The 19,418-nt window shown below is 42.5% G+C and overlaps 2 protein-coding genes across 2 annotated transcripts in view; both read left to right on the plus strand.

Moving 5' to 3' along the window:
- The window catches only part of LOC146625875 (uncharacterized), a 36,664-nt gene extending 31,921 nt beyond the window's left edge, over positions 1-4,743 (plus strand). Inside the window, exons 5-6 of the mRNA XM_085363007.1 lie at positions 2,161-2,757; positions 4,127-4,743. Coding sequence (XP_085219133.1) covers positions 2,161-2,757; positions 4,127-4,705 — 1,176 coding nt within the window. The 3' untranslated portion in view covers positions 4,706-4,743. The remainder of the gene's footprint in view (positions 1-2,160; positions 2,758-4,126) is intronic.
- Positions 4,744-16,918: 12,175 nt separating this feature from the next.
- Positions 16,919-19,418, plus strand: part of LOC146625876 (uncharacterized) — a 31,439-nt gene continuing 28,939 nt past the window's right edge. The window contains exons 1-2 of the mRNA XM_085362214.1: positions 16,919-16,960; positions 19,278-19,383. Coding sequence (XP_085218340.1) covers positions 19,366-19,383 — 18 coding nt within the window. The 5' untranslated portion in view covers positions 16,919-16,960; positions 19,278-19,365. The remainder of the gene's footprint in view (positions 16,961-19,277; positions 19,384-19,418) is intronic.

A 19,418-nucleotide genomic window follows, 5' to 3' on the forward strand; every position in this document is an offset into this window, starting at 1 on the left:
TAGCTTTCTAAATGGCATTGTGTAGCTTTTTAAAGGGCAACCTACAACACATACATTAAACCTAACAGTTTTTTCATCACCCCAAAAAATACACGTTCAAAGCACCTCAACAGCAGCCCGATATCAGACAGAAGCTCTCAGCTGAGCTCTGTAGAGTGGGCAATTATAATGAAGCTTCATTATAATTTGTAGATTCAAGCTGCTCTTCATATTTTTGGCCAGCAGATGTCACCAAAGAGGACTGTGTTGAAAAGCTTTGAGTAATGAACCTTTTTCAATACAAGCTTCAGTGTTTCAGAAAGCTTCATTTGGCCATCACTGATATAAATAATATTATAGAAATGATCAGAGGAGGCAAAAGTACATTTACTCTATACTTAAGTAGAAGTACAGATGCTCTATTGACGACTCTGCAATAGTCGGTCTCATCACTGATGGGGATGACAAGGAGTACAGAGAACTGACCAAAGGTTTTGTTGACTGGTGCCAGCAGAACTACCTCCAGATCAACACTAGTAAAACCAAGGAGCTGGTGGTAGACTTCCGCAGGCACAAACATCCCCCACTGCAACCACTCAACATTCAAGGTATGGACATTGAGACTGTGGACAGCTACGGGTACCTTGGTGTTCATCTGAACAATAAACTGGACAGGTCTCATAATTCAGACGCCCTCTACAGGAAAGGGCAGAGCTCTGTTCTAGGATGCCCTCTGGACCCAGTAGTGGTGGTGAGTGACAGGAGAATGGTGGCTAAGCTGTCATTCCTGTTGGACAACATCTCCCACCCCATGCAGGAGACTCTGACGGCACTGAGCAGCTCCTTCAGTGGCTGCGGCACCTACGATGTGGGACGGAGAGATTTCGCAGGTCTTTCCTCCCCACTGCTGTCAGACTCCACAAGAAAGACTTTTGCAGCTGATTTGCAGCAGTTGTACTTTTGTATTTTCTTATTCAGTTGTATATAGCATTTGTATTCTATTTTATTTTATTCTATTCTATTATTCTATTGTATTTTATTTCATTTTATTGCATTCCAGTGTTTTCTAATTTCTGCTACATAACTTTGCACTTTTGCTGTAACGAAACAAATTTCCCACCTGTGGGACTAATAAAGGTCATCTTATCTTATCTAACTGTGACATGAGCACCACAGTCACTGTGCACCTGTCACACACTGTTCTTTACTTTAAATCCATCACAGTTCAGCAAACTAACCTGTTTATCCTGCACTAACCTGCAGAGGATCTTCATGCAGTCTTTAAATAACACAGTTAATCTGCCTCAGATTGTTTTGCAGCATCTTTCACAACCTGAAAAAACATAATGTCACATGTACAGACCCAATATCTGATTTCAACACATGAGGACTTACATGTAAGCTTTAATCTCCAGTTGATCAAATCCCACTGAGCAGTCCTTCCCTTTAAATCTAACCTCTCTTCTTCCTCTCCTGTCCTGTGTGTCTTATCTTTCTCCATCTCTGAGTGAAGTTAGCTCTCTTTCTTTTCTCTCCCTGTGATGTACAGCAGCTGGACCTTTAGCCAGCAACACACTGTGAGACAAACTGCACACAAACAGTTTGTGTGTTTGCTGATGTTTGTTGATAGAAACGCTGCATTTGAAATTACCTGTTTGTTCAGGTGCTGTGCAAAAAAGAAAGAAGAACAACGTCTCACTTTAACTCCTGACTATGACTCACAGTTTTGCCTCTTTCATCTCTTTTTATGTTTCATACCCTGGTGATTAGTACACGATCAGGATTGTCTTTCATGTGTTACTTTTCAGGCTCAAATCAGTTTGATATTTGATGCCCTTAGTGATGAAATAACTCCCCTCAAATTCCTAAAAACAAAAGTAAAAAATCTGTTTTGTAAATGCAACAAAATACAGATTTGTTTTGTAATGTGGGGAGTAAAAGTAAGGAAAATAAGGAAAAAATATTTTAAAGTGTTTAAACATTCATAAATTATTTTTAACACCAGGTTGGATGTAATGTGTTAGAACTACCAGCAGGTGGTGATAAGAGACCTTTAAGGTGTTTGGTGTCACGCTCCACCTTCAGGTTTAAAACTAGTGTTAATGGAGGGAGTTTGAAGGTTGAGTTTGTTCCACGACTGCATTTCACTCACTGCCTCTGTTTGTATCTCTGTCACTGCAGGACCAACATGGAGCGAGAAGTCAGCGCTCTCAGGAGGCCGACAAACCTCACAGAAGAAAGGGAGAGAAAACACACACCTGTGATGAGTGTGGGAAGGATTTTACTGAGAAGTCTACACCAAAACGTCATCAGGTCATCCACACTGGAGAGAAACTGTTCAGCTGTGAGTTGTGTGGAAAGTCTTTTTCCTGGAAGCGTTCCCTGAAAAATCACCAACTCATCCACAGTGGAGTTAAAGCGTACAGCTGTGATCAGTGTGGCAGAGCTTTTACTCACAGTAGCAGCTTACAGAATCATCTAGTTACCCACTCTGGAATTAAGGCATACAGCTGTGACTTTTGTGGAAAAACCTTCAGCCAGATAGAGAGCCGAAATATACACCTACGCATTCACACTGGACATGATGTGTACTGCTGTGATCAGTGTGGCAAACAGTTTATAACCAACACGCATTTACAACAACACATGTTGACCCACTCGGAGGAGAGACCTTATAAATGTGACCTGTGTGAGAAGACTTTTAAAGCTCCACATCACCTGAGACGACACCAACAGATCCACACCAGAAAGAGACTCTCCAAGTGCAGTTACTGTGAGGTATGTATTTATATTTTTATCTTGTCATTTTAGCCTGACTGTTTGGAACAACTCTGCTCATTAAACTGTGTTAGCATGTTAGCAATTCTACTGCATGGAAAAGCAGCTCTGAGTGATTATTCAGATTTACATTTCAGTTATGATTTTTGTTTACACGATCATGAAAAACTAAAAGTGCTGAAAATTGATAATTCATGTGTTATTTAACGTTTCCTGGTATATCATAACATGGTTTTTATTTCCGCATAGATGGCATTTTGTTTACAGCGGCTCGTTCCTCTGTCAGGTGTACATGGAATAAAATAAAACACAAATGAAAATAAGTACAAAACCAAACATTCAGTAATCTTCTATTATGGTTAACAAAGTTGTATCGGTTTTGTAATATTGTAGCAGTAGTATCATTGCTTGTTTTTAACTTTAGTACTTTTAGACACTAGTGTTAAAATACTAATTTAATGTTATAATTGCAGTGTCATGGGGGTAGTAGTGTTTTTGTTGTCCCAGTCAGCTGAGTGCTTTAAATGCACAGTTACAGTGTCATTAATGCAGTATTGTCAGAATCAGAATTTATTGATCCTACGGGAAATTATGTTGGTTACAGTGCTCCAGTACAAGCAGTAGCAAAAACAGACAACACAAGAAGAAAGAAATAGCACAATATACACACACACACACACTATTGCCACAAGCAGGAATGACTTTCTGTGCCATTCAGGGGTGCTCTTTGGTAATGTCAGTCTCTCATTGAACGTGCTCCTGTGGCTAGCAAGCATGTCATGGAGTGGGTGGGAGGAATTATCAATTCAATTTCAATTAGATTAATCAGATATTAATAACACATATGATTCAGTGCAGAGAGGTCTATTAATATATAGTGAGTGAGAAAGGGGACTGGAAGGGGAAAACGCAATGCATTATGGGAATCCAACATTGTCTTTATCCTGGATAACATTCACCTCTCCGACACTACCCTAAGGGAGTCCAGCTCCATCCCAACAACATTGCTGGCCTTGCAGCAACTGTAACATGCGCTGGTTGGCGCATGCACACAATTTTTTTTTTTTTAATTTTAAATTAGTATTATTGCAGTGTTACATTAGTAGTTTAGCACTGTGTTGGTAGCCTTTAAATTACCCTGAAAATATTAGTGTGGTAGTACTTCAGTGTAACTCAGATGTTACTGTAACATGAAATAAGTATTACTGTAGTATTATGGTGGTAGTATTGTAGTTATTGCAGCCCAGTAAACTGAGCATGTTAACTGAAACAGTAATTGGACGTCTGCAGAGATGTTCTTTAGTTCAGGCAACGTTCAGGATAAAAATGTTGAAGGACTGACTTACACTGTCTTTGTGTCTTTGTTTAGAAGCAGAGCGACACAGATGGATCCAGTTCTCAACCCTGTCATCACTGTGGTGGTGGGAAAGACTTTTTTTGCGACCTTTGTGGAAAAACTTACATTCGAAAAGACGGGCTTCAAGAACATCAGCGTAAACACACTGGAGATAAAATGATAAAATGCAAAGAATGTGGGAGAAGCTTCACCAGATTAAGGGACTTAAAACATCATGAACTGATTCACAGTGGGGTTAAAAAGCACCTCTGTGATCAGTGTGGGTCATCCTTCATCACTGCAGGCAACCTTAAAACACACAAACGAGTCCACACAGGAGAGAAACCGTACAAGTGCAGATACTGTGACAAAAGCTTCTCACAATCAGCTAATCGTAACTATCCTGAACGTGCACACATGGAAGGAAACTACAGCTGTGACCAGTGTGACAAGAGCTTCAGGAATCTCAGTTCATACTCTGCACACAAACGATCCCACGTTACTAATAAACTGTTTCACTGTTACCAATGTGCCACCACATTCACTAAATTATCTGCTCTGTGCAAACATCAGCGTGATCACTCAGGGCTGAAATCACTCCCATCACTGTGAATCTGCAGAGACAGAAAGATCCTCTTCTAGTTTCAGTGTCAGAGTTAAAACCCTTGAGATCAGGCTCCAAAGAGTTCATCAAAGCTATCCAAGTTACATGGTTTATTAAAATAATCACATTACAGCATTTACATTCATGTTAGACTACTTTTAATTAACTGCTTTAGCCCACAATGGAAAAAAAAAAACCCCATTTTGTTCATGACCTGTGTAGGATCATGAACAAAACTAACTCGGGATCTCGCAAAAGTTTCATACATCTCCGAAAACATCGGAGCACTTTTGCAAGTATGTGATGTCTTGTAAACCGAGCAGATATCTGACGTTTGCACAACTACATTCACGCCTCAAAATATCTTAAAAGTGTATTTTCTGACCCAGAAAGAGTAATATTACAACTAAGTAGCTGCTGCCATTGTTGGAATTCAACTTTTGTTGAAACGTTTCTGAAAGGTTGCAGATCTGGAACCACTCTTTCCTCTGGCAGGTCTGCCATCTGTTGTTGGCTGGGTTTTCCTCCATTCAGTTTACAGAATAAACATTTTGCACAGTTGAAACTCCATTTGTTATCCGAAACTTTCTTTCTAAAACAATATCTGGGAAACATGCTCTTTGGCCATTCTTCTCGAGAATCTCATTTGCCTTTGTTCTCTATTTTTCTCTCAGTTTAAATGAAAAAGTTTGAATCAGAAATTTAATGTTAGCTGGCATGCTTAACTCCTGCAAATACTGCAGTTCCTCCATAGCATTTCAACACTCCTGACTATATAGTCAAGTCCAGTCAAGTCAAATGTATTTATATAGCACATTGAAAACAGCAACTGTTGACCAAGGGGCTGTACATTTAAGATCATCAAAAGAGATAAAAACATAGGACGACATGATAAAAGTTAAAAGGAATCATAAAATTAGAAGATTTGAGTAAGAAGTAAGATAAAAGTAGTACAAACTCATCCTGATTTAAAAGCCAAGGAATAAAAGTGGGTTTTTTAGATGGGTTTAAAAAGTGTCCAGTGTTGGAGAGGTCCTGATGTGAAGTTTGTTCCACAATTTAAAAGCAGTCACAGCAACGGCCCGGTCTCCTCTGTGTTTAATCTGGACCTCGGGACAGCTGAGAGCATCCACAGACCTCAGTGATCTTACAGGAGTGTACCAATTTAAAAGATCAGAAAGGTTGTTTTTTTCCTGCCTTGTTTGGTATCATTGTTTTTAGTTCAAACTCACGTGTCTAAATATAGTTATTGTTGTACTAACACAAGATTCCTGAAATCACATAAAAAAAACATAAAACCTAGCAGTATTTTTTTTTACTGTAAAAACCACAGACATGTTCAGTAAATTATTTTAGAACTTGAAATGCAAATATAAATTGTACACTTTTAAAACTTATGCACACATTGTGTAAATATATACAGTTATTTATCTAAAAATGCAGCCAATGCACACCTGGCATTTTTTTATTTTTATTTTGTACAACCATTTAAAAATAGTAGTATAACTAAAATGAGAGAACAAACAGGGGCCCGTTCTTCGTACCTCGCTAAGTAGGTTAGCTGGATTAGATTGTTGACGATTTCGCGTGATCTTGGATCGTTCGGTTCCCCGAAGCTCATCCGGGACTTGCTGCCATAGCAACAGAGCCGTAAGCGTAAACCTGCTCGGGAGCAGGTTTACTTTATGTAAACAGGATTAGATCGCGGCCACGCAGGTATGTCCGCTTCATTTATACGAAAGCAACAGCGATATCCCACCACTGTTTCACCATAAATAAATAACATCAATGTAACTAAAGATAGTGCAGCACCTGATCCATTTATTGATTTCACACATACAGGTCATTTCCTAAAAAAGGGAAATGTACTATTAACATTCTATTACATGTATGTGATTATTACAGATGTAATTCATATTTCAGAGTAGCAATTGCAAATTACTTTGTGTAATCAAGATGAGAGACCACGGCTATAAAAGCGAAGGTGGATTTGGGAAGCCTGTCGCAGCCATGTCCTGTCCGTATACGCGAGCCACCCATTGCGGAAGGTGCAAGATTGATAAGGAGAGTCCTCGGAATTCAGCGTATATTGCGGGATAGACAGGATCCTTTAGCTCAGCGCGACAGTGTGCTCATTGAGAGATATCGATATTCCCGTGAGGGTATTATTCACTTAACCAACTTGTTGACGAGGGGGTGCAGGACCACCACCTGTCTTTTTTTTGCTCTGCCCTTTTCTTGGTTGCTGTTATGAACAAACAAACAGATTATTTCAGGGTCTCTTTTCAAGAGACTACAAGCAATATAAGTGATAAATATTACCATTCTGTAGAATATTCTTATATTTCACTTTTACTTGTTCCCATGTTCTAGTGGGTCCTGTTGTGGCTCTAATGTGTAAGGGGATATAATATAACATAATATAATATAATGTAATATAATATTGGATAATATAGTGTAATATAATAAATCTACCCTACCGCCTACTGGTGTTGGCCAGAGGGGCCAATGGCGCGATATGGCAGCCTGGCTTCTGTCAGTCTGCCCCAGGGCAGCTGTGGCTACAACTGTAGCTGCCTCCACCAGTGTGTGAATGTGAGAGTGACTGAATAGTGGTATTGTAAAGCGCTTTGGGTGCCTTGAAAAGCGCTATATCAATCCACTCCATTATTATTGTTATTATTATTATCACTTACGAGTTTAATTTGTCAGCAACTTTCTGCCAGCCCTCTCTCCTTGCTTTTGCAGCCTTTGCAGTGTTCCCTTGCGTTCTGATTAAACTCTGAAACTCCTGAAATCCCTCACTCAAGAGTTCTTGCTCTGCTGCCGAAAAATACCGAGCGCTCTCCTTCGACATTTTCGCCGGCCAATCAGAGGGTTGCCGATCAATGTTTCTACTATCGATGCGTAGCCCCTTTTACGACACCCAGTGATCTCACATTACTTCATCCAGCTGTACTAATCGTCAACAGCAGGTGTGTTCGGAGAACCGGATTAGCGAGCTCACGGTTAGCGCGATGATTCGGTCTTGGATGTGTCATTTGATCTTGGATGTAGTAAGCGACGTACGAAGAACGGGCCACTGGTGTCACAATAAGATGCCCCACAAATTATCTGTGTCTGTTCGCCACAACAAAGAAGAGAACACCACAGGGATAAACTTGCAGGTCTGACAACAGGAGCTTCATCACTTCTCTTTTCCACCTGCAGACTGTGTTTACATTGCCATCTGCCAAAACTACACAACACAACACACCAACTACACACTCCACACTAAACGTCACAAATCTCCCACATCTCAAACCACGTAGTACAAACTCAATTTCTCTGTCTCTCTGGTGTCACTCCCAAAATGTTCCCCTCTTCCTAAACAACCAAATCCCAAATCTATAAAAAATTGGTCGACATAGTACATTTTTCAACCAATAGGAAAGAGGTGGCCTTTTTCTTTCTTTACTGTTTTTCTGCTGTCCTTAGAAAATACTTTTTTAAAAAACATGTGACGAAAGTATTTAGAAAAAGCTTGGCTAATATTTTTTTTTAATCATAACTCTGGTTTTAGTGGCCTGTCATTAACATTTTAAAACCGGTGTATACAATTCACCGGACAATTATATCCACGCTCTTTGGTTCTGTCCACCAGTTCAGAAGTTTTGGCGCGAGATATGTGAAGACTTATCAAAGTGTCTGAAATGTAACATTCCAACTTCCCCCTTAGTGTGTTTGTTGGGCAGCTTAGATAATGTCACTTCAGAAAAGAATATAGCCCATATGGTTTTCACTGCCCTATGCATAGCCAAGAAAACAGTCCTCATGAACTGGAAAAATAAAAATAATCTTAATTCTAACCAATATAGAAATTATCTATTAGATTACATTAGTCTTGATACAGCCTCTGCCACCACATCAGATCAATTGCTCTGGGCTCCTTTGATCAGCTCCATCACCTAGTGGGGGTGGGGGGGTCATAGTTTGGTCCCGCCTTCACTGTTGTGATTGGTGTGGGGGTAGGGACAGGCCTAGGGCGTCGGGGGGTTCCCCGGAGGCATCTTCCTTGGGGGGCTCAACGCGGGGTAGCGGTCATGTCCGGTTAGGGGCTCTGTTGGCTCTCAGGTGACTGTTTCCTCGTGGCTGTATGCAGCGGGGCTAGGGGAGGATCTGTGCTGACGGACGTGGGTTACTGACCTGGTAGCCTGGCTGCCCCTGGGTGGGTCCGGGATGCGCGTGAGGTTCTGGGGGCGCTCCGTCTCTGGGCTGGGGCCCTGGCCGGGCCTCGGGGGCTTGGGTCCTGGTTGGTGTGTTGCCGGGGTTGTGGGTGGGCGGGTGCATGGGGGCCCAGCCCTGGCACAGGGTGCCGCCGGTGCGTCGAGCCACCTGGGGGGCTCTTCAACTGGTGGGGGAGGTTGTCACATCTTGCAGGAGCTTTCCTCTCTTCAGGAACTCTCTCTGCAGGAAGGGGAGATATAGGAGAGGTGGAGGAAGATCTCAGCCTGGGCGTCTATTGTCTTATGTAGTCTGGAAGATGAGTGGATGGTGGGGTGGGTGCAGTTTTCTCTGTGGTGGGGTTGGGTGGACTGTCCCGGGCTCTGTGGGGCCGGGAGGCGCTGCTGCACTGGGCCCCGGTCTGGATGGGCCTGGGCCCCATTTCCCTGGCGGGTCGCGGAGTATGGGGGTGCCTACTGGGGTCAGCGGGGGAGCTGGCCCCAGGGAGGGGTCACTTGCCCCTCCCTTCCTTCCCTCCCCATCTCCAGCTGCCTCCCTCTTCCCGCTCCACCACAACCACCCACACATGCAGGGCCTTGGAGTAGGGGTATATCACCAGGGTGCAGAGGAGGCTAACCCCCCCCCCCCTCTGTCCCCTCTGTCCCCTTCTGGGTGCCTCTGCCTCAATTTTATCCCACAACTTAGACATTCACATCACTCACACTCTCATTACACATACATATAGGATCTTGGGGGTGTGCACGATACACGGAATCCAAGTTACCATCAGGGTGTACACCTCACCCCTGGCGTCATTGCCCACCTCTCAATTTTAAATACACGTAGACATTGAGGGCTAGCAGGAGGGACTATGCGCTTACCTACTGCTCTCTGGCAGGTAGCTCCATGCCCTCCTGGGTTTTAAATGCACCTTAGAACACACATGCATCAACACTACAATGAGCGGGTGGAGGGAGGTTTGGAGTCTTCTCTCACCCCCATTCTCTGCGACCTGCTGGAGCGGGGGGGCTAGGAGGAGGAGTTGGCCGTCCGACTGCGGTCTAGAGTGTGGGGCCTCCCTGCTGCTGCGGAGTCGGGGCGGTCTGCCTCTCCCCACCGCAGGGAAAAGGGTAACACCACCTGGGTCTGGGTGCAGTTCCCCCCTCCAGGGGCAAGGGTACCTAGACCCGGTTCGTAGAGTACGCTTGGGGAGTGTGATGGTGTGTACAGCGTCTCTTTATGTCTGTCTGCACGTTGGTTGAGTGTGGAGTAAGTGCATATGAGAGCATGAGGGTGGGAATGGATGTTTGTATCTGTGTGTGCCTGTATGTCTGTGTCTATATGTCAGGTTGGGTATCAGACGCCACCTCTCTGGGGACATCTCAGGCCCTCCAAGGTTTGGAGGCCTATCTCCCCCCACCACCACTTCCCCTGCCAGTGGCGACTCCCTCAGACATCGGTGCGTTGGTGGTTCTTTGTGTCTGGGGATGGGGATGGGCGTCCAGGTACACGCCGGCTCACTCCTTGGCGGCCGCTTATCGGGGCCTGGATCCTGGGGCTCGCTCGGGCCACTTCGGAGGTGGGGTGCCCCCGGCCTCTCGGCCTGGGGCTTGGTCACTCAGGCACAGCTGGCTGCCGGCGGAACTCACGGGCGCGTCACTGCAACTCCCCCTGGCTTCTGCTCCGCGGCTGCTGAGTGAGCCCTCATCTGGGACTCTCCTCAGCTCTTTCTGGGACAGTGGCGCGGCTGCCCCTCTGTTGGTCTTCCTTGGTCTCTTGTGTTCTGGGGGCCTCTGGATGTCTGGAGTTTTGATCTCCTCCATACCTGCTTCATACCCTGGAGGACGGGGCTGTGGCCCCCCCACACCCTCTAGCAGATCATTACATGAAGGAACCTTTTAAAAAAACAAGCGCGCTCATGCTCACAGGTGTACACACGGGTGATCACACCCACAAACTACACCCCTTTTGGCTCCTACCTCAAAGCACACTGTGTTCTGTTGATCTTATGTGCTGCACAATGATGTTTAATATTTAGTATTTACTGTCATATTCCCATATATCATTGTGATGTTGTTTATTCTATTACTCTTGTTCTCTTCTGCTTGTTTTCTTTTTTCTTTCTCAACAGGTGATCCAGGTGATCGATATATGCATTTTCTTTTTCTTTTTTTTTTCCTGCCCATTCTGTTGGTTTTTGTTTTTTGCCCTTCTCCCCCGTCCCTCTTCTCAGCTGTTTCTCTTTCCCTCTTTCTTTCTCCCCTTCTTTCCTCCAGTCAAGTCTGTCCCATATTCAGCAAGTGAAAATAAAATAAACAATAAAAGGTGAATCAAATGGACCATTATGGCAAGGCTGGGATGGTCAATTTGGTAAAGTAAATCCGTTGGGCATCTTTCTTTGCCTTTAGACAATAATTCTGATGGCAAAAGAGCCAAACGGGACAGGCAAAAAAAACAAAAAACAAACAAACAAATGTGTGGAAGTGAATTATAACAACATTGAGGCTTGCCACCCTCTACCCCGAAAAAATGACGGTGACAAACCAGCCATCATTGTGAGATTTGCTAACAGAAAACACAAAACAGCACTGTTAAAACAAGGAAAGAAACTGAAAGGAGCCGATGTCTTCATGAATGAACATCTGATAAAAAGAAATGCGGACATTGCCAGGAAAGCACGTTACTTGAAGAAATAGGGAAAAATTCAGAATACATGGACCACCAACTGTAAAGTATTCATTAAACTCAATGGAACACCGGAACAAGCCAAAGTGTTGGTCAACAGAAATATGGAGGAGCTGGACAAATACTGAGGTTCAACCTACACTGGAGGCATGAACAGTAGCGGTTTTTTATACGGACGACACGGGCGGTTGCCCAGGGCGGCATCGTGGTGGGGGCGGATTCAAAAAAAAAAATAATAAATTGCTCGTGCTCATGTTGCCCCGACATCAGACAGCGCATATGGGGAATGTCACAGGCACCGATCGGTTTTCTATCGCCCATTTGCTGGGAGTAAGGGCGCCCTCCGTTTGCGAGGTGCGCCTGCTGCTTGCGGCACAGGGAGGAGAGGGCGGGGCGGCGGGGGAGTCTCTGGCTGGCTAGAGCGGCATTTAATAACCAACTGGCAAAATAAAACAATAAAAAAAACCAACAAACACGAAAACACGAGACATTATGATACAGACTTATAATTTGCACCGATGTTTTTTCGAAATTCTATAGGCGAAAAGTGAGCGCGAGAGCCCTCGGTGCGCCTGCTTGCTGCTGAAGTCAAAGTAAACTTTATTGACAGCTCCGCTACATACAGTCCAGTATATAGAGAGACGAGACGACGAGGCTCCAGTTACAGCAGTGCAAGTAAACAAACAACAAATATAAGAAGAGTAAGAAAATAAATATGCACTTTAGGACCAGGGGTAAAGGGATCAATAACAATTTAAAATTTATAATTTACAGTTTTATGATCTCACACACAACCTGTCGACAGGGGAGGGGGGCCGGCTGCTTCCAGATAGAGCACATTTCATTCATAATGATGCAAATCCAAGCCCATTATGTATTCATGATTTGAATCCTGGGTTGTGTGAAATCCCAGAAATAAAGCCTACACAAAGTGAATCTGAGAACTAAGGTGTAGGTCTGTTAGGTTATGTTGTGGTGATCCTCGGGTTGGGGGATTTGTGTTCATACTAGTGCAAAATTAAAACCAATGGAAGATGTACAAGAAAAGTTCAAAGCCATCAGGTGCTCAGTTTAGAAAAAATAGAAAAGAAGAAGAGAAACGAGCAAAAGATACAGGTAAGCAGATGTGTGATTGGATGATGGCAGGTCATCCTGAAACAATCAGAGTCAGAATACTTTATTAATCCCTAAGGAAATATGTGGGTTACAGTTGCTCCAAAAAGAAATGGTAAAAATATCAACAGTAACAGACTAAACTCCAAACAATACATTATGTTACAGATTTTAATATTAATTAGTCGTTGTCAATCGTTGATTCGTCCAGTTCTCATTGTATGACGAATTATGATGGCTGTTTGGTAGCCGTTTGCATACAATGCATTCTCTCTCTCTCTTCATATGTGTGTCTGTGTGTGTGTGTGTTTCTCTGGCGAAATTCAGTATGGTTCCGACAACAGTTTTATGTTAATGTATAATCCTTAATATGTTTTGTGTCTGTGTGTGTGGGGGGGTGGGGGGTGGGGGCAGAGGGAGTGTTCGCGCCAAACAGGCTAGGACTGCCACTTGGTATGAATACACATTTGACATGACACAACACAACACATGGCACAGTCTAAAAGAACTTCATCTGCATCTGGCAACAATATCACTATAACTCATTGGAATTCTGTTTGTCATAATCTGGAAATAAAATCAACGACATATGTAAGCAGCAATACATGAAAACCACAAGACACACGAAAGCTAGTTTACTGGCACTTTTTACAAAGATTACATTAATTTAAAGATAAACATACGCAGATGCCCAAACCCTAACAACACAAACACTACAAAAATGTATATTAGTACCACCAGATGTTCATATAATTGCATTTAAAAGTGTACAAAAAATTCTCCTGGATGACTGGAAATGAATCCTGGGATATGGTGGGCCACGAAGGATACACCCGACCCATCCTTCAAATCTGGGGAAAAGTAGGACGCATTTGTTGCCACATTTAGACGATGAATTTGGAAAGCCTTCATCACGTCGCTGTGACATAATTGCCTACAAATAGTGCATTGAAGCATCATTCCCCCTGAATTTGGACACAGCCCTCCTCTCCTGGAGCAGCTCACTTTGCTCCGCCCCCTTCTTCTCCATCATTATCTTTTTTGGCATTTGGCAAACAAGGATGTGGTGCTTTGCTGCCACCAACCATCTGGCTTGGAGTGTGGATCAGAATTTGAGCTTATCAAATAATCAAAAATGTTAAAAACCAAACCAAACAAAAAGATAATAAATTCCCCTCTCGCTCCTGCGGGTGGTCTATCCTTCAAGCTCAGGTCCTCTACCAGAGGCCTGGGAGCTTGAGGGTCCTGCACATCCTAGCTGTTCCTAGGACTGCGCTCCTTGGGCAGAGATCTCCGATGTTGTTCCTGGGATCTGCTGGAGCCAAATCTACTGATGCCACAGTAGATTTCACATTACATGAAAAGAATAACAGGGATAGGGCATTTAATTCAAACTCACATAAAGTACAGACTTACATTGATCAGTATTATAATTATGTACAAATATACACAGATGCATCAAAGAATACAGCCAGTCAAACCGGGGTAGCATTTGTTGTCCCTGAAAAGGATCAATGATGGACAGTTTACAGTGTAGCCACTGTGAGTACAAGAAAACAATTATTACAATATAATGTGTTAAATTTGCTTAGATGAGAGTGTCCACCAGTAGATCAGAGAAATAGGGAAGGATTTGTCTGTGTGTTTTAGTTTGGCTTAGCTATAGGCCTGAGAGTGTGTGTAATTTTGTAGAGGCAAAGGAATTTATTGAAACTGGGGGTCTGCCTGTCATAAAAGGAGACAGGAAGCTACAGTGGGGGATGCGGAATCTGATGCTTTAACCTGAATCTAATAAACGGTCATAATTGTTATAAACTTAGAAGTAGGTTTGCAGGAGACTCTCCACCTTATCTGTAAATGTAAGACAACAAGAGGCCAATGGCCCAGTGGATGCAGAGTGGGGGTCTCAGTGTATGTAATATCTTAACTGTGTTTTGTGTGTTGTCTAAAGGAATTTGGTGTAGCTTGGCTGAGGAGATTACTCATATGACCGGCAGGAAGTCACAGATACAGACACACACACAGTGCTTTGACTGTTACGACGCACCCACACCTACACGCACACTCACTCACTTGCACTCACACATACACACAGGTACGTGCACACACAGGCACTCACATGCTCGTGCATACGCACACAGACACAGAGTTTGCACGCGCATTTTTAGCGGTCCGGAGCTGTAGGAGAAACACAAGTTAACTCAGAGACACAAACTGATGCGACAAAACCAGTAAGTAGGTGTACAGCGCACACTGTAGTGTATAGCACACAGGAGTATTAGCTTATTATGTACATGTTGGTAAGTTGTCTTGTTGCAACTGACGAACTGAAACAAACGAGCGTGCTGTGTGTGCAACAGCGCGACAAACATTACCTGTCCTTTTATTAACTGCACAAGTAGTGCTGGTCATAGCTGCTGGCTACCTGTGTAAGGCTGTCATGGGTCTGTAGCTCTGTCACCGTTTTAGGGAACATATTTAGTTTTAAAGTATTTAGAAACATGTTTAGTTTTAAAGTAAGTTACAGGGCTTTTCCTGCCTTTCTGGAGGGATTATATTTCACTAAAAAACGATCTAATATGCATGTCCACATAATAATTATTATAATTATAATATTTTAAAAAACACGCTGTATTTTAAAGAACATACATTAAGAAGAAGATTATATTAGATTTATATTTTAAATAAGACAAAATTTGGATTTTACAGCAGTAAAATTATTGTATCTCTACAGTTTAAACATGTAATAAGCTTTGCCCCTGCACAGAGTGGATAGTGAAACAAATGGAATCATCATAATGACATTATTTCATATTTATTACTTCCCCCTCCTCATTGCTTTATTATTGTAGCTCTAGTAATAAATAATAATGTAAGGATTCTGGATCAGCACCATGATGCCCATAGTATATACAGTATTCTGAAGAAGGTCTAAAATGTCACTGTGTGTGCGTGCATGTGTGTGTTTTATTTTGATGGATTTTTAAAAAAAATATTACTCATGATATAACATTGTCCAGACATGGCTGGTAAGGACATGAGGAGGAAACAGTAGAGCTGTGTGAGGCTACTAAAGGCAGTGCTATAACATTTTTCTGTCATCATTTTATTATAGATTAAGTGCAAGAGTTGTTAGGTGTGGATAATTAGCTTATAGTTTATTGCAATAGAAAGTTGTGCTTTGTTCTCACATAGCAAGTGGAGAGTGATATATGAAAAGATGGGATGGAAGGAAGAAGAGAAGCAAAGAGTGAGTCACAGGCAGAGTCTAAATTATTTCTCACAGTTTTTTGTTGCCTTATGGTTCCAAGCGCTGTCACCAATCTTTGCATTTTGTTATTATCTCATGACACTTGTTTAATCAGCTACCATCTCTCCTATGGACTTTTTAATGTCTACAGTCTCAGATCAACACAGCCCTGCCCTTCCCATATTAGATTCTTGATGAATGTGTGTTGCTGTTATTCAGCCTGGTTCAATGTGCCCCTTTTTAACTTTGAGCACCCGCCCCTTTAAACCTCTCTGCACAGCCCTGCGTAACACCACTCAGAAAGTAGAGCAGAAGTACTAACAGAGGTTCAGCAAACATTTTACAAGATACACATAATGGGACTTATAGTTGCCTTTTTATGGATTCCAGCTCATTATGGAGTCAGAGCAAATGAAACAACAGAGAGAGCTGCGAAGGAAGCCACAACACATGGGGTAGTTGACCTGGCTATTAACTTCTGTCAGACAGAAACAAAGAGTATCATAAGGCAAGAAATCAAGAAAAGATGGCAAAAACAGTGGGAGTAAGAAAGGAGGGGACAGTCATATACTGGGTTGCCTGTGTTGAGCGGGTGGGCATTGCGGCTTTACACCACCCTGACATGCTTTGCTTTGCTAGTCGACGTTTCAATTCAATCTCCATACCAGTTGGTGGCGGTAATGCACCATTTTGTTATTTGCCAACAATATAAAGAAGAAGAAGCATGCTCCGTGGTGACATGCCGTACGCAGTTTGCACAGACGGAGCTACTTTTTCATCCAAAGCGAGTAAACTAGTGAACTTAGAGGAGAAAACAAACTAAAGTATCGATCATAAACCACTACCAACGTTTGGATCGATATCTGCATCGATCTGCCCACCCTTGTCTCCTGGATCGTAGCTGAGATCAGCGTGAACCACGTGGGTCTCTGCTCCCTGATCTGTTTCCTGTGTTTGGAAAGAGTTGCAGCTTCATGGCGGAGTTTCTCTCGGTTTGTGGGCTCATCTAAAGGTAAGCACCGAGCTAACTTTACTGTGAGTTCAGTTCATGTTGAGTTTAGCTCCTGAATGAGGTCTTCTGCTGCTCTCCTCGGTGTCTGTTCACAGTTTATTGTGAACACGTTGAGAGAAGAGTGAGAGAGTGTTTGGAGAAAAACACCAGCTAATCATTAGCTCAACATGCTACTGGTGTCAACCCAGCCTCCAGTTTGAGAATTACAGTCAAGTCAGCCTCCACCATGTTTTGTGTTTCCTTTGTATTCTAAGTATTACGGCGAGATATGCGGACACCTAATTTCAAAGTAAAAGGTCGTGAAACCTGATTCCAAAGTAGAGACCAGCTTCGACTGAATTAACAAATTTGTCAAGAACATAAAAAATATTATTTAGTCTTTAGTCAGCTGCTGTGGATGAACACATGAGAGGAAGTGAACTCCTACAAAGTCTCATTTTAATGAGTGTGGCTGTTGTAAAGTGATGCACAGGAAGATGTTAACAAAAACTAATGAAACAGAGATGAAAGTAAACAGTGTTCATATTTGAAAGCACAGAGAATAAAATATATTGTGGTGGTTAATGTGCAGCTCTTGGTGATTTGGTGAAATCATGTTTTAATCATGTTGTGGATTGAATGTTGGGTTTTATTTTATTTTGTCTACAGAAGTTTTTCCCACTTGTGATCGTTCAGATTGATTTGTTGGGTTGACTTGAATCATGTGAAGGTTTAAAGCTGCACTTCCCCCAAAAAGAATAAAGTATAATCGTGAAGAATGTAATAATGTCTTCCTGTGTCAAACACAGCTGCAGTCAAAGCAGGAAGGAAAGCACTGAAACCACTGATCAAAGCTCATTAATCAAAGACCATCAGTACTGTGGGAAATATAAATGTTGCAATATTTAAATAAGTGCCATATTAATCAAGAGGCGATAGAAGGTTTAAACTGGAAGTCATTTAAAGTAGTGTTTTGCTTGTAACTGCATACGTGCCTGCGCAGATTAGAACAGGATGTACTCAGGATTAGAGCAGGGCGATATGACCAAAAATATTTATCACGATATACATTTGAAAATTTGCGATAACGATATAACTGACAATATAATTGACACTAGACAAAATGCTTTACAACTCCACAACTTTATTAGTGCAAAAAAAACATCAATGTATTTTCACTTAAACAAGCAGCTGTTTTTTTTTTTTTTTATGTGCATTAAAGTTATATAAAAATGTAACAGTGCAAATTCCTTGTTGACAGTTTAACCAAAAGGCATTTCCAGTGGAAACTGGCCGACATATCCTCAGCATAACCATGTATAATATCCACAAAACTTAAAAAGAGGTTATACACACACAATACGGTAATATTATGTTGAAGCACAGTACGTATCACTCCGTGAGGCTCCTGCCTACGACAGCCGTATTGCTCCGACAATCCATCAAGCGGTGTGGCTTCGTAGCATAGCAAAGTCGTACTGAAACATTTGACAGATTTTCGAGCACCGTGTACATAAAATCGTTTCCAGGTCAGTAAACACAACCAGAATTCCTACATAAGGCACACAGGATTATAATGGACACTGTCGATTTTCAGAAAAATCAAAGGATTGATTTTAAGTGTGCCGTATTTTCCAAACAACACTGTAATAACGGCGGCCCGCTAGCATGCGCTACCACAAATAGTGCTTTGTTGTGTATCTGACGGACGAAAGCTAAACCAGTTCCACACCACTGAAGTTGCAGCATTTTTACAAACCAATTCTGGTTCATCCATTTCATTTAACGATCCACTTTCGCTCTTCTCATTCTGCGTCGCCGCCATGTGCGTATGTAATCACAGGCACTGCGCATGCGCATTTTACCCATATTCTATCGCGATATTTCATTTTCCTATCGTTGCCCAAAATTACACCGGTATTACCGTGAACAGTATGATATGGCCCGGCCCTACTGAGGATGTGTCATATACGATCATGGGGCCTCACAACGAGAAACAGGAAACAGATGGGGATGAGAGAGTGTTGAAACCGTTAGTGAGGAACGAACATCAATACAATAAAAGGAGTTGCAGACAACTGTAACTCACCATCAAATAGGACTTTCTGGCCCTGTCATAGTAAAGGGCTGCTTAGAATATTAGAGCCAATGTCACAAAGTTCCTCCTGAAGTATAAGTGAGTGAGAGAGTTTCCTCACTTTGCAGCACAACACGTCTCACAAGATTTCTACAAGCAATCAGAGTGAAATTTGTACTTTGTGTTGTCAGATGAACATATGAGACACTTTGACTCTTCAGTGCAGTGTGGAGCCTAACAAAGATCTGTTTTGTGTCCCAGCTGATCAGCAGGAGGAGAAGAGTCTGACGGAGCAGCAGAGGAACATTTTCAGCCATCTGGACTCAGCTGAGTCACTACAGAGGAAACAATGAGCTCAACACAGGAGGTGAGGAAAATATCACAGTTTCACCAAATAATCAG

Source organism: Diplotaxodon limnothrissa, linkage group LG9 (assembly GCF_057381915.1).
Source record: "Diplotaxodon limnothrissa isolate DT_005_m linkage group LG9, D_limnothrissa_male_GT1.1, whole genome shotgun sequence".
Classification (NCBI taxonomy): Eukaryota; Metazoa; Chordata; class Actinopteri; order Cichliformes; family Cichlidae; genus Diplotaxodon; species Diplotaxodon limnothrissa.